Genomic DNA, 15371 nt, shown 5'->3' on the forward strand with positions numbered 1-15371 from the left:
TAATCCCAGAAAATAATATCTTTTGATTAAAACAACAATGAGAGAGAGAGAGAGAGAGAGAGAGAGAGAGAGAGAGAGAGAGAGAAGCTAATTTAATGCAAGCGGCCGATGGATGAGCATTTTATTTTGGAGAACCATTTGAGGGACTCTGAAACTTGTTTAAGAATAAAATTTGATTTCAGCATGTATGAGCTTACTGCATTTACATGAATAACGTCCTCCTCCATGCCTGCATTTATCTGTTATACAGAACAATGCACAATAAAATGAAATACTTCGTTCGTGTAACTAGTGCATTCAGTCGTGCCTTCACTGGAAATCACAACCTCCTTGTTAACAGATGCTTTTCGATATGAAACGTTCCAGTATGAAATCGCCAGCCATGAGAAGGATATTTTTACCAAGCTCAGTTTCTTTTTACCTTGAAAAGAAAGTCAAAACCATTTTTGCTTTGAGGCTTTGAGAACACAGTGACTTCGGAATACATTCCAAATTCTTCAGTCGTACCTTACATGACAACAGTTGTCATATGACGAATTTAAATGTCTATGAACAGACAGCTATATACAGCGAGTGATTTTTTTTGTGTGTGCGGCGATGTAAGAACAGTTGACTATTTGTCCAAATGCTACACAGAGAATCAGCTGCATCACATTTTCTATCACTCAGTCAAGGACTTACGTAAATGAGTTCATCGACAAGCATAATTCATAACTCTCTTCTTACAAGTGTCGCATTTCACATTGCAACACCATTCGAACTTGCAATTGCAACTTGATTCAATAACCACAGCTCGTTTCTTCACTTTTAGTCCACATCCCCTACATAAAGTCTTGCAGCTATGTCTTTCAGTCAAAGGTATTCCTTTACCTCTATTACGAGAGCATTGCCTCCCTCGTGTGCCCGAAAATCCAGCGGTAGCGTTTGCTAAACAGTAATCGGGTGATGGTTCCATATACACAAGACGCTGTTTGGAAACCTTGAAGGCAGAAAGGTCACTGCGATCATGATGGCGTACTTCTACTGCCACGTAATCGTTCTGTTCCACTTTTACTGCAGTAAAATAAGCTTGCTTTAGACGATCGCCGACTAGTTTGAATTCTGATAGCCTCATCCAGCACATTTGAGTAGCACAACTTCCAGATACTCCGTGACATTTGCACATTCGTTTCATTGTTTGCTTCACTGCCTGTAAAGAGTTAAATATTTTTATTTAAAAAATCCTTTTCAAAAATAATTTACAACTTTCAGCTTATGCTACATGTAAGGCTAAATGAATGACATACACTGCCTGTTAATTTATACTGAATTCAACATATGTTTTCCATAACGTCAGCTCATGCACTAGCGGAATATAGACAAGGTCATAAATTAGTGAAAGAGACAAAAGCGGCTACTGAACATTGGATCTGTAATAAATAAATAAATAAATAAATAAAAGGAATAGGACGGAAATAGATATGGTTCCGCTTCAGCATTCATGACGTCATGCCAAACACTTGAATAAAACTTGCTATAATAACAAACCGGAAATAGTTATGGCTGCTTAAAGATTCTAAAGTGATGCATTAAAACTATCTCAGATTTTTATTCATAAACAACATCTGTGGTGGAGTTTAAACTTACGCTATTAAGATTTTTGTATCTGTGAAGGAATGGACACTTTTTCTAATAATGAAAGTACGAGAACGCGTTTTTATTAACAACAGGTTCTGCTTACGTGGCTGACCGTTCGGTGTATATTACATCTTATCATCAAGAACGAAAGGAAGTCCCCTCTCCAGTTGAGCTGTATTTGAGTCAACTTGCCAAATATTTTAAACAGAAAAATCAACAAATCGACGGCCGTACTAGAGAGGTAGTAAAAGGTATTCCGCGAGTACAATAGCTTATTTGACAAAATATGGTAAATTTGTTAAGAGATAAATTGCTGTAAATCGGATTTTCATTCTCAAGTGATGGTTTATTATTATTATTATTATTATTATTATTACGTCTGAGATCAGTCAATAATGCAGTGCATTATTCTCTGCACTACTCTCTGCATGTTTCGAGTATACAACCTTAAACTTCGAAACAAACCTTAACTTTTTTTTACATGTAGTACATGCAGAGAGTAACTTGGCAAGGACAATCTTGGATAAATAAAATTCCAGCTCTTGCAGAAAGAAAATTTTGAATTTTATATGCTTTTGGACCTTGATATTTTACAGAATAACATGAATTTAAGGTAATTGTCATTGTTCATCCCAATCTGGATCAGAAATTCCTGGATTACTTAACAGTTGGCGAACTTATGGGGAACCCCGTATATATATATATGGAATTTTCAGTCTGTTTCGCATCAGACCATTTCTGTTGGTTTAGGAGCACTCACTTTAAAATTTTTAAAAGTAATAGGGGAAAAAAAGACACGTGACCCATCCTCCACTCGAAGTACGGAAATTTCATTCTCGAAATCTTAAAGAGGAGAAAGAAAATTCATATACAACCAATTTGATAATCTCTTATATTTTATAAATAGTTGTCGATATTACTTACTAGTCTTCCTACTCGATTGTTATGCAGATTTACCAAGGCAGTGGCATCTTGTCCCATTTCTCTAGTATCTAGAAATTCTTTGGCAATTTTTTCTCCTGCTCGCACATTATCACTACATCCACCCCAGGACCAGCCTTCCGTTCCTGTAAAAATTGACACATTAATGATCTGCTGCCATTTTCTATAAATTATTATAGTTTTCTCTAAATTTTCTGTGAATTAAATAGTTATTTTGTAATTAATAATCCGCTTTTATGATTTCGTTCCTAGATATCTTTTAATACAGTCACCTTTACGAATGAAGTCACCTTTTGTCTCTTATTTTAAAATGAATGCATTCATTTTAAAACAAAGAGGCATTTGATGACATTCAGGCAAATTTTTCCCTATTTTCAGAATTGGTTCTTGTGGATTCAGTATAAAAGTAAATATTCTACAATATTTACTTTTACACTGGCAATCATACAAAACTGCATAACATTTAATATTAATGAAATATAATTATATTGAACCTGCATATCGGGTTGAAATTTTCCGATAAGGAATTTAAATGTGTTTGAGAGACCAAAATAATGTAGTCGAAACACATATTACAAATTGCAACGCGATTAGGCTGCTGGATATATTACACTAGTAAATAATGTATCTGTATAAATAATGTATACGAAATAGATAGTAAATTACTATCTATTTCGCATTCTTTAAATTCAGTTTTATTTCCCCATCTTTATCTTACTTTGATTATTAACACAAAATTCTGATCTCTTTTACCACTATTTATTCAGACTTCTAAATTTTAAGCAGTTGTTCTGTGATACATAATTGCTACTTATGTAAATATACATGATCAGCTTACCAATGGGTCCTTTCTTACTATCATCACATCCGCAGCTCTCAAAATGTCCAAGACTACAATTCCTTGTTAATGTGTGCATGATTCCTGCGCTGAGGACAGCATGAACAAAGGCAGTTTCTCTGTTTGCTGCAATTATATAAAAAAAAATTATAATACAAATAAAAAACAAAGGAAACAAATTTTAAATTATTTATAACTTATAATAGTTCTCATAAAATCACCCCCGCTCATGTTTCACAAATAAAGGAATGAAATTGCCTAAGTATCAGACATAAACTACCGTATGATTAAGAACAATGTGATATCCAACTGTTCACTTATAGATTATTATTATACAAATATTACTTTCAAGTATATTATTATTTGCATTATATTTCATTTTTAACTACTATGCATATGCCATGAATTAACAAACAATCGAGGGTATTTATTATTCATAAACATTTGATGTAAATTGAATATTTAAGACAATATCAAAATCAGCCGAATAACTTTGGTCATAAATTTTATTTACTCTCAACAATCTTAATGTTATATTTATCATTATAAAGTATAAATTAAAGAAATTTATGCAGGTATTATTCATTACCACTTTTTCTAAAGAGTTTATGCTACTAAATACACATTTCTAAAACCTCACTAACACCGTTACACAAAATGAACTCCCTGCCTACCTGATGGCTTGCTGCTTTTGGAGAAAATCGTAAAAGAATTCTTGGGGCAGTTCCACCTCTCCCATGAAAACTGTGTTTGACACTCTTCCATTCCCTTCTGGGCTCCAACTGCAACGCTCTCAGCAAGTTGTACGTTGGCCTGTAAGAAAGAAAGAAAGAAGCAAATGTATAAAATCACAGAAAGATAGAGTGGGAGGGAAGGAAGGAGGAGACAAGGAAGCTCTGTTCTCATGCAGTGTTAACGTTTCCAAAGAAAGTTCAGCAGTAAATACCTTAAGCGTCTCAGGGAAACCCGAGTCCCTCTCCCGCTGTGTGTAAATAATCTGCGGCTTTGTTGGAGGTCAAGTAGACAACATGCACCTCCTTATTAGAGGCAAGCTCAGAAACTCAGAATTGGTTCGGTAGGTGAGAAAGACGATCTGCACTGCCCCATCAAAAGGAAGTCGGTGACGATGATGAGGCCACTATTCTGAACAAATAGCAAGCGTTTAGTGTTTGTGCGTTGAAGAGGGTATGTCAGTGCTCTTTCAGCGAGAATAATCTCCATTTAGATGAAAAGAAAGCATGGAACTGCTTAAATTATTCAAGCGTATGATCCGAACCAGTGGTTATCAAACCTTAGCACTCTACCTCGTCTTATTTTAATTTAAAATATTCAACGGATTTTTCCCCCAGTTTCGATTTTAAATTTTGGTGACTTAAATCCATTGAAGTTTAAATAAACAGTTTAAAAAGCATCAGAAAGTGTACAGTTACACCTATTATTTATTTAGGTGTAAATGTAAAGGTTGGTGGGACTTATATCCCGCCAACGAAAAGTTGTAAAACAATAATTCATTAGTATTAACACTGCGAGTGGGATAAGGTTAGATAAGCCGGAAACATCCCCCCCCCTCCAATCTAGACACTTGAGAAAATTTTTCAAGACATTATAATAATGGGGTGGTGTTACACCAAGTAAAATTCATCTACTACCTACAGATGTTTACAAATATCCATATCCATGATGAGATTAGAACCCACAGCCTGCTTTTAATGGAAAGAGAGTATGATATCCACGCGATATTTCCTCTTTCAGTAAAAAAATATCAATTTTCAGAATTTCAAATGCAATTCATGAATTTCAGGGGTTCGCGGACTAATTGAACAAAATTTGACTTGCCACCTTAATTTTGAGAAAGGTCTTAACATTTTTGAGAAAGCCGTTTAAAATTTTTAAATGCCCTTATAAGGTGAGCATTCTGGAGAGAACCCTAAGCTTCTTGGCAACATCTTGGCCTACTCACTGCTTAGCAGATGGTTTATGGCCCAGATAACCAATAAGGAGGGTGGTGGTCTTAAACGGAACGATAAATTCATTGAAACATGCTGGTTTTGGTGTTAGCGAATTTTTTCTCTCCAATGATATGGCCTCAAATACAATCAGAGGCACTCTTCATTTCAAATCTAAACACAAACCTGAGGGTGCATGACAAGAATAAGACCAAACCAGTTCTATGATCTTTCATTGCACAATGACTCTCTGGGACTTCCTTATACACAATGTATATGAATATCATCTTTCTGGCGATGATATTCATACGTAAATCTAAAGAGTCCGTTAAGAAGCATACATTTATGAAACTGACGTTTTACCAAATATGTGGTTATACTATTGTTTTGTTTTATTTTTTATTTTATTTTATTTTATTTAATTATTATTATTTCTTTTTCTTTTGCATATCAGTCTTCTATTAGATGCTGCAAAAACTATAACTATATTTTTTTCAGCCTCTCGTCTAGGCAAATAAACTATAGTTTTATAAGTTTACAGCCCCTATAGCCAAATAAAACTATAACATCAGTTAGTCTTATTTCCAGTGACTGCACGTGATTTTAAAGGCGAGTTCAAAATAACTTAACAGTACAGCATAGGAGTGGAAGTAATTTGGGCCGCTTTGTTTATGTTTTATCCTCACAACAGCCAGGAAAGCAAGCTGATGTGTAAAGAAGCATAGATGACTGCTATTTTCTCCCTTGGAGGATGGTTATGTGATTAAGCAAGTCTGTCAAGGACTGTAACAAAACGGATTACTGGATACCGACTATAGCTGATAAGGCGGCCGCTCGTCGGCCTTTCTTATTTCACTTTACGTCTGCCACCCAGGTAAGACGGGACCGCACGTGGAAATCACACGTTGTCAGTTACGCCTTAAGTAGCCGTGGGAACATAACCTCCCGGAGACAAGACAAGTCCGGATACATCCTCAGGCGTTCTTTCTCTGCTCCCCTTTTAGTGAAAGGTAGTGGTGACAGGAATCCTCTAGAGAAACTGTCACCATTGATGTCTCGATTGTCACCGGTAGTGAATCAGGACAGTCAAGAAACACGTTCACACGTGTTAGAAACTCAGGATACTCCGGAATAGACCTCAGACTTCAAGGGACCCACAGTAAATGGTTCCGTAATGAATTCCGGCAGTAAGTGTAACATATGGCGTATTTATGGTTCTGTGTTAATATCCAATCCGTTTAGCACCAGTTAGTTTGGCGTCTGTCATTGTTTAGTAGGTTCTATCAATACGTTTTTGGCGCCATCTAGGTCGTGTGATCATTAACTTTCTAGGTCAACCAATGCAAACAGTCTGGAAATTTCCACAAACGATTAAAGTGAGCAATTGTGGACTTGTTTGTCGTGGCTCTTTGCTAACAGTTGAAAGTAATTAAGAAAAATCTGTAAACATTTTACAGCCTCTTCCCTTTGTATGAAAATCTTTTACGATTTGAGAAATAACAGATAGAAAACTAACAAAACAAAAATCTTAAAACTTAATTAATTTTTTTAAAGAAAAATTACCCAAAATTTGACCGTCTGATTGGCAGAGTGGTTTCCCATTATTATGATACGGTTCGGATTCCCCCCCCCCCCCTTTGGCGTAGATTTCTATTTTTGTTTTTTTTTACTTAATTTCATCCAGCCGTGAATGCAATGAATTTCATCGCCTGGCGTGAGATTATTTCTCCGTCTGTTAAGGAAGGCTTGAAAAAATACCAAGTTTGGTTTACTAGAGCATTGAATATGCCAAAATTAATTAAAAAATTCAAAAATGAATAAAACTTAGAAAAAAATCTCTATTTCTGTAAACATAAAATATAGGTTTACAAAAATTGTCATCAGTGGGAGTCACATAAAAAAAACAGAAAGAAACAACTGTAATCGTATCTACTTCAGGAGAAAGTACTTACAATATACAAAAAAGGGTTAATCATAAATGGATTTGTTAGTAAGCACCATTAATACCCCATACAGTGGTGTAGATAGAGCTTTTGCAGCCAGGGGCGGTCCCTGAGTTTGTCGCCCCTCTCAATACACAACAAAAATACTACAAAAAGTCAAAACGACGTATAGGGAAATAAATTAAAACACTATGTTTATTTTTGAAGTAAAACTTTAATTTTAACATTCTAAAATGTTATTTTTCTTACTTTTCTGTTAGCAAAATCGTCGATAATATTGACAAAGTCTATTTCATAGTAATGTAGGTAATTCTTAATCACTTTTATTTAGAAAAACTCCTCTCACAACTAGCTGCACTTACACAATCGTGAGGAAAATTTGCAGTAGTGTTACAATATTTGGAACTGAGTTCACGAGACTGTATTTTAGAGTTAACTGCAAGAGTTCAAAAAAGTTCAAAGTGCCGCCCGGGACGGACCTCCCCCTCCGCCCCCCACTAGCTACGCCTCTGAACCCATAGCATAATCCACTGATGCATTTTACTAATTAAGAAACTAAAGTTGTATGTTTATATATAGAAATTCGACTTTGTATTAAATTTAATTCAGGAGTGAAAAAAAAAAAAAGAGTGCAGAAGATTTAGCAGACAAAATATAAAGCTCTGCATATCTTTGAAACCATTTCCAGCAACGTAATTACTTAATAAACAGGCAATGAAAATAAATAAATGGAAAAAAAGCATTTTTGACTTCAGCAAAATTATACGTGATAAATGAAGCTAGTACTTATATTCATGCAACAGGCATAATTAGGTACTAACGTTACATAACGGACGTGACATCGACCTTGAACAAAAAGATTTCATGGTCTGATCCCAGCATATCTCACATGCTAACAAAATTTTGAAATATTTTGTTAATCTGAAAGAATTAATTTTTACTTTTTATACTAGATCTTTATTACTCCTTTGTGTACACTTGTTTTAATTGTAATATTGAAATGAACGCCATCAAGGACGGGTTTCTCGCGCTGTGAATGTGAATTAGGTATGAACCAAAAGTGAATTCAGTGTTGCAACAACCATATCCCATATGTGAAAACTCCTACAGCTCTAAAGATGTGTGTGTGTGTGTGTGTGTGTGTGTGTGTGTGTGTGTGTGTGTGTGTGTGTGTGTGTGTGTGTGTGTGTGTGTGTGTGTGTGTGTGTGTGTGTGTGTGTGTGCGTGCGCGCGCGCGCGTGCGAGGAAGGGTTAACAATTTCATTGAAAGCTCAAGGGAATTCCTTCGAAAATCTTGCTGCTGCTCTGTGTGTGTGTGTGTGTGTGTGTGTGAGAGAGAGAGAGAGAGAGAGAGAGAGAGAGAGAGAAAGAGAGAGAGAGAGAAGGGATACTACAAACATACAGTTTTCTTAAATTTTCTTCTTAAATTTACAACAGAAACGAAGAGAAAAAAAAAAAAAAAAACATATTCCCAAACTTCTCTCACTGGCTGGTTTGAACGATTTCGTGAAAGTAGGTATTAACTAGTATAAAAAAAAAATAATAATAATAATAATAAATAAATAAATAATAATAATAATAAAAAATTAAAAAAAATAGGAAGTTACTATTGTTGTATTACATCAGTTTTCTGATTTTATTAATTACAGATGCTACCTAGGCAACTATACACTTTGACCCTTATAATTCCTGACCAAAACCATGCATTCCAACCACTTACTGACCACTCATTATTATTATTACGTTACACCTCCAGGAGTCCAAAGACTCATCGAGGGAAAGCACCTATTCTACAACTCTCTGTTTTCACCAACTACAACGAACCGCAACTACACCAACACCATCTACTAGCATTTTCACAATCAGAAACAGCTGTGCCAACGGCCGGATTCGAACCCGCAGCCTTTTGGTTAGAGAGCGAATACGCCAACCACTCTGCCAAATAGGCCGGCTAATGTTCATTGTTATGTGTCCCAAAGTTCATGAATGACTTCACTATATCTTCTCACCTAAATTAGTTATGGAAGCAATCACCTTTGCAATTCTTTACGAAATCGGCTAACTCACTTTCAGTCAAAAAGCTCTTTTACTTTAGATGTTGATATTTTTCATAGTAGCGACGACAAAGCAGCGAACGTCAGCAGAATCATCCATTCGACTGCTTGATAGAGGCGTATGAGATGCTACCATTCATTAATCAAATATTATTTCAACATTATTTCAGTTATATCCCATCACACTTTTTTGGATGTTCGGAGGACTAGAAAACGCTGCATCGCGGAGGAGAATATATCTAGAAGGATGTCAAAAAAAAAAAAATTAGAAAAAAATTTTAGAAAGTTTAATTACTCTTTTTTTTTTTTTAGAAAATTTTGAGCCTTCAATATTTATAAACCTTTACAATGGTTAAGAACAATTAAAAGTTTGCTTAATACACATTGCTTAATGCCTTGTGTCCCTTTGTGATATTGGGTATAAGATTGAGTATTGTTGCTGAAGCCCTGAGAAATGCTTCACTATATTAGCAGTAGCAAATATGGTGTAAATCATTTAAGGTCGATCGAATACCGTATATTGATTTAATATAGAAAACTATTCATATAATTTGTACAGTTCGTTAAGCCTCTTGTAATTTAAATTTAATTAAATTTTATGAAACTTTTCTTCATTTTGTTTAACATGACTGGGATCATCACATACCTCATAATTTAATTCTGAATATCTTAATTTCAATTATAAGTTGCTTATGAGAGGAACGAAATTGGTTAAAATTCTTTAATGTGCACAATTAGTTCACACAGAGAGAGAGAGAGAGAGAGAGAGAGAGAGAGAGAGAGAGAAAGGGGCGGCGACTCTGAAATATATTCAAATCATTCATGCATACTCATAATTTAGATTTATAATACATTTTTATGTCTGACATAATCAGTCTCATTGATGTAATTCTTACCTTCGTGCCGGCCATCAGTAAGTTGCTGAATGACCTATTTAAAGAAAAAGAAGAAAAAAAAAGGATCATTAATGCTTTACCAGTACCGGTGAGCAATTATGAAAATTCTATTCATTAAATGTATAAAAGGTCTCCGATTGTTTATCCAATACCATTACCATTTTTATATAACTAGAAAGGCATTGCTCTATACACTGCTTGGAAAGAAGTTCAAAACACAAACCCCCATGAGTAAAGTGCATATTTTTGATGCTCCCAATTCAGTGCAACTGCGTCCGGAGAAGGCGACTGACGAAGTTTGAAAGAGACATTGGGATGCCATGTTGCAAGCCTATCTGTAGGACAAACTGTTGAAAACTTGGGCAATCCATGCTCAATAATCAGTGATACCGTACTGAGATGAGAGCGCAGGGAATCAAATGCATATGGTATCAGCAGTGGACCACCCAGGGTGTTATTAATGATATAAACCGCCATTCATAGACCGATTTGTTGAACGTGGAGTTCCAAGAATCTACTGTAACACGAATCTGCATAAAAACCTTAAGAAACGAGGTTTACACCTTTGTATTTTCAAGGTAGGACAGTAATATGCAAGCTCTACATTACCTGAACCAACATGCCGTCGTCTTGAGTGATGCAAAGAGCGTGTACAGTGGGACATAGAAACTTGAAAAGCTGTTTATAGAGCGGCGAATCACGTTACGCCCTCTATTCAGCAGATGAACGGGTGCGGGTATGGCAGATACCCTGTGAATGTCTACTACCAGAGTGTATAACCCCAACTATGAAATTCGGTGGTGGTGGTGTGATAATATGGTCTTGTTCTTTCTGGTTTGACCTCTGTTTGTGGTGCCACGAACATTGAACTCCGAGAGGTATCTGAACATTCTAGACAATGTAATACTTCCTACTTTGTGGCGTTTCTATAGAACCAACTGTTGTCTCTTTCCGCAAGACAATGCGCCTTGTCATAAGGCTGCTGCTGCTGCTGGAACTGCCTGGTTTGTGAATATGAACGTCACCACACTTCACGGGCCTACACAGAGCTCTCTGATCTCAACCCTATTGAACACCTGTCTGACGAACTGGAGCGTCTGGTGAGGTCAAGGAACGTTGACCCCACGACAGCTCATGACCTCTTTACATGTCCACAGGAAGAATCGTCCAAAATGTCTATTGACCGTACGCTTGTGGAAAGTAAGCCTAGTGGGATGCTACAGTCATCGCAGTGAAAGGAGGTCCTACATATAAGGTGACCACCATATATATATATATGTGTATATATGTATATATGGTGGTATATATATATATATATATATATATATATATATATATATATATATATATATAAAGAGAACTTGCAGAAAAACTAGAAAATTACTACCTAGTCATCATTGGCGATAGTGAGACAAAGAAGATAAATATAGACGAAATCTCACTAAATCATAAATGAAGGATGTTATATTCAGATAATAATGATCGAGGAAAGGAAGAAGTAGCAATAGTAGTCAACAGAAAACATGAAGATAAAATTCTTAATTGGAAAGCAATTGCAAGTAGAGTGATGTGGGCAAACTTCAAAATGGGGCAGACAACAAATTTTATTTGTGCCTATGGTCCCACAGAATATTCCTCTGACGAAGAAGTGGAGGAATTTTTCAGTTATTAGAGAAATCAGCTGGCATAAAGAAAAAGCAAAAGGCTATTAATGATTGTAAATACCTGTTCAGTTTCCGCTAAGTATACGGACTAGTTCCAAACTTCACAAGGAGAGAAGATACATAAAAAGAAAAGCCTCGTTGAGTATGATATTGTTGATAATAGTATCTTCACGCTGGTTCAGAATAGGAGAGTATACAGAGGGTTTGAAATTGGACGTGATCATTACTTTGTTTTAAGTAGGATAAAAAGGTACAGTATATCACATTGAAGAAATACAGGGTGTTTCAAAAAGAATGTCCTGATTTAAAAATTGTATATCTCTGCAACCACGAACCACAAATGAATGCACATTGAGCATTTGTAATTGTGGCAAGTGAAACTTTAGGCCTTACTTCATATTTGGTAATTTATTTTGTAACTGGACAACATTTTCATTATTAAATATAATTATTTGAAATCAGGTCATTCTTTTTGAAACACCCTGTATTTAAGAATTTTAAAATGGATTAAAATAGAGCAGCCTATACAGGTAAACTGTAGATTCAACTACACAACCAGTACTGACGAAAAACTTAAACAATTTGAAAACAAGAACCAAACATTAGAGTCATAGTTGCAAACTCTGAAGAAAACAATGATTGATTCAAATAGGGAAGGATGACGAAGTTGTCTGCAAGGATAGAAAAATAACAATGCCATGGTTGACACAAAAAGTTAAAAGAATCATTCCTAAAGAAAAAAGAAGAAAGAAAGAAAGAAAGAAAGCATCCCAATAGCTCCTAGCATATAAAATGGCAGATGCTATAAAAGAATACAGAGGTAAAAATGTAAGAAAGCTAAGTCATGTGTAAAAGTAGCTAAACAAAATTCATGGGAAGACTGGTAAGAATACAGAAGATAAATATCACAAAGGTATCTAAGAGAGAAAAAACTGCTAAATGAAACAAGCAATGACAGAACAGTAGTAGAAATCACTCGAAGTGTGTAAACAGCATTACATATCAATACTTGAGGTCTGATAAAAACTATCAAAAAGAGTGTAATGTGGAAATGTAGCTCAATCCGAAATGCTCAAATATGGAGGTATGAAAGTTTTCTGTGGCTACACTGCATAATTCAGGCATTCGACCTGGTCAGAAGGTCGAATTCCAGAAGATTTGAGCAGAGTTCTAACAGTTCCCATCCGTAAAATTGGAGAATAAAGCTGAATGTGAAAATTATATAGAAATTTCTCTACTAACTGCTCCAGGTGAGATTTGATGCAAATATACTTGAGAATAATTGTTAAAGAGAAATTTAGAAAAGAACAAGCTGTGTTCAGTTCAAAAAGAGCTTGTGAAGATTGGATTTTCACTCAATAATAAATAGTTGAGAAATCAGAGAATATGAGTACGATCTGTACATCAGGTTTGTAATCTGGAAAAATGATACTAAAAGTTCCTAGAGAAAGATTTTTCAAAACGCAACAATTATATGAGGAAAATAGAACATTATACAGATTGATAGTCCAATGGATAGTTCGTATTTAACTAGTAAGTTAGCAGTTAGAGTCGAAGGAAATACAAGACGATGGATTCATGTAAAATCAGGTGTAAGACAAGGGTGCGCACTATCTCCATTCTTATTTATCATCTATATGGATCACATTATGAAAGAAAGTGGCATCGAATCTGATTTTAGAATCGGAGATATTACACAATCAGATGTAAGTCTTCATGAAACTAAATTGAATAACTGTTGTAAAAACTTTGGCATAAAAACAATTAAAAGAATAAAACTATAAAAATAGGCAGAAATGTAGAAAACTTCGGCTGCATTTTCAATTAAGGAACTGTGGAACAATTAAAATATTTCAAGATTTAGGCATAGTTTTTAGTGAAGAACAAAGTCATTTTCGAAAGACACAACAAAATAAGCAAAGCTGGCATGGTGGGAAATCATATAATAAATTTATATGGAATAAGAGAGAAATAGGCCAAAACACTAAATTAAGAGTATACAATACAGTGTTCGAACCAGTTTTAAGTTTTGGATCCGAGAGATGTGTTAAAAACAAGTCACTTGATCAGTGGTTACAGATCACAGACATGAGAGGTCCTATATCTTTGAGAAAACACTGACAGTTGACATCAATGGTAGAATCATATTTAAAATGAAGATACTAGGAAAGAACGTGACAATATTTGCATTCACGTATGGGTGAACAAGAATAATCTAAGGTAGTATGGTCATTTAAACAGAATGGGAGATGAGAGGTCAGCAAACAGGTGTTTGACGCAAAGATGGTAGAAAAAGACCCAGAGGTAGACCAAAACCTAGGTGGATTCATTCAGTGAGAAGTGCCTTAGAAGACCGAAACGTTAGATACAATAATATTGGAATGCTGACAACAGACTAATTTGGAGGAATATTGTTGATAGGAGATTAATCATAATGTAAACTTAATCATGTAGTGCTGTCATAATAGCCTGTTCATCCCTTGATGGTACATGTTACATATCAGAAAATTAACGATGTTATATTATGTTAAGTGATTCACCTATTATCATATTTCCTGTTAAGTTTTTTTTTTTAATCTAAAACTGAGGTAGTTAGAAATGAACGCATTGCGTGTATTATCAGATCTTCGCAGATGCCTTCACTTAATCATATTTGTGATTACCAACAGGCACAAGCGAATATGATGCAGAAAATGTAAAGGCAGTGGTTCTCACACTGGTGGAATGCCAGATGAAAACAGATTAAAGAAACGGAAAAAGGGCGTATCAGCTGGATCTTTATTTTTACAAGCATTTCCATTTCACGAATAATAACAACAACAAAAATAAAGATATCTATTTTATGCATATCTTCTGGTTCCATTCGTTTATAATAAATCAGTGGCTCCTTGCACTAGTCAAGTAGCGACACCTTTTTAGCTGGAATGACTTGGGTTCGACTTCGATCTAAAGCATGAAGAACATTTGTAAGATGATTTTTGTCAGTTTCATACGGATGCTGAAAATTTCCCCAACGGAAAATTTTTTAATTGAGAAACTAGGAACAGGGTGGCCATAAAACATTCATTCGTAAACATAACTATTTGTTTGTTTGTATCTTTTATAAATATGACTGAACTGCATATATCAAGAATCGTAAGTATTCATGACTTAGTTTGCATAGAGTAGCTAAATAAAAGATAGATGCAATTCATGACAAAGACATTGACTCCGAGGTACGATTAACTAGCATCGCAAAGTCTGGGTTTATGAGGAAATCAAGCTATTTGGCTGTGATATAGCAATAAGCCTAACAGTTAATGAAAGATGAGAGAAGGGATACATTGAAGATTAATATTAGATTGAAAATCCTGATCTTCAACTGAAGACTATATTCTTACTATTACCAATTATTATTAATAATAATAATAAAAGTGGTGTTGAAGCTTGTTAAAGTTAAATTCTATACTACACACTGCACTGATCCCTTGT

At 35.1% G+C, this 15371-nt stretch overlaps 1 protein-coding gene across 1 annotated transcript; it reads right to left on the reverse strand.

Annotated features, from left to right (window-relative positions):
- Positions 1-691: 691 nt before the first annotated feature.
- LOC150104273 (protein Wnt-8b-like) lies at positions 692-10713 on the reverse strand. The gene is made up of 6 exons (XM_090396450.1): positions 10460-10713; positions 10237-10270; positions 4072-4210; positions 3398-3523; positions 2538-2684; positions 692-1185 (listed from the first exon to the last, which is right to left on the reverse strand). The coding sequence occupies exons 1-6, from the start codon at positions 10711-10713 to the stop codon at positions 692-694; spliced, it is 1194 nt and encodes a 397-aa protein (XP_090252576.1).
- Between the last annotated feature and the right edge of the window lie 4658 nt (positions 10714-15371).

Source organism: Typopeltis vanoorti, chromosome 8 (genome assembly GCF_054136105.1).
Source record: "Typopeltis vanoorti isolate ZY-2024b chromosome 8, IOZ_Tvanoo_1.0, whole genome shotgun sequence".
Lineage (NCBI taxonomy): Eukaryota > Metazoa > Arthropoda > Arachnida > Uropygi > Thelyphonidae > Typopeltis > Typopeltis vanoorti.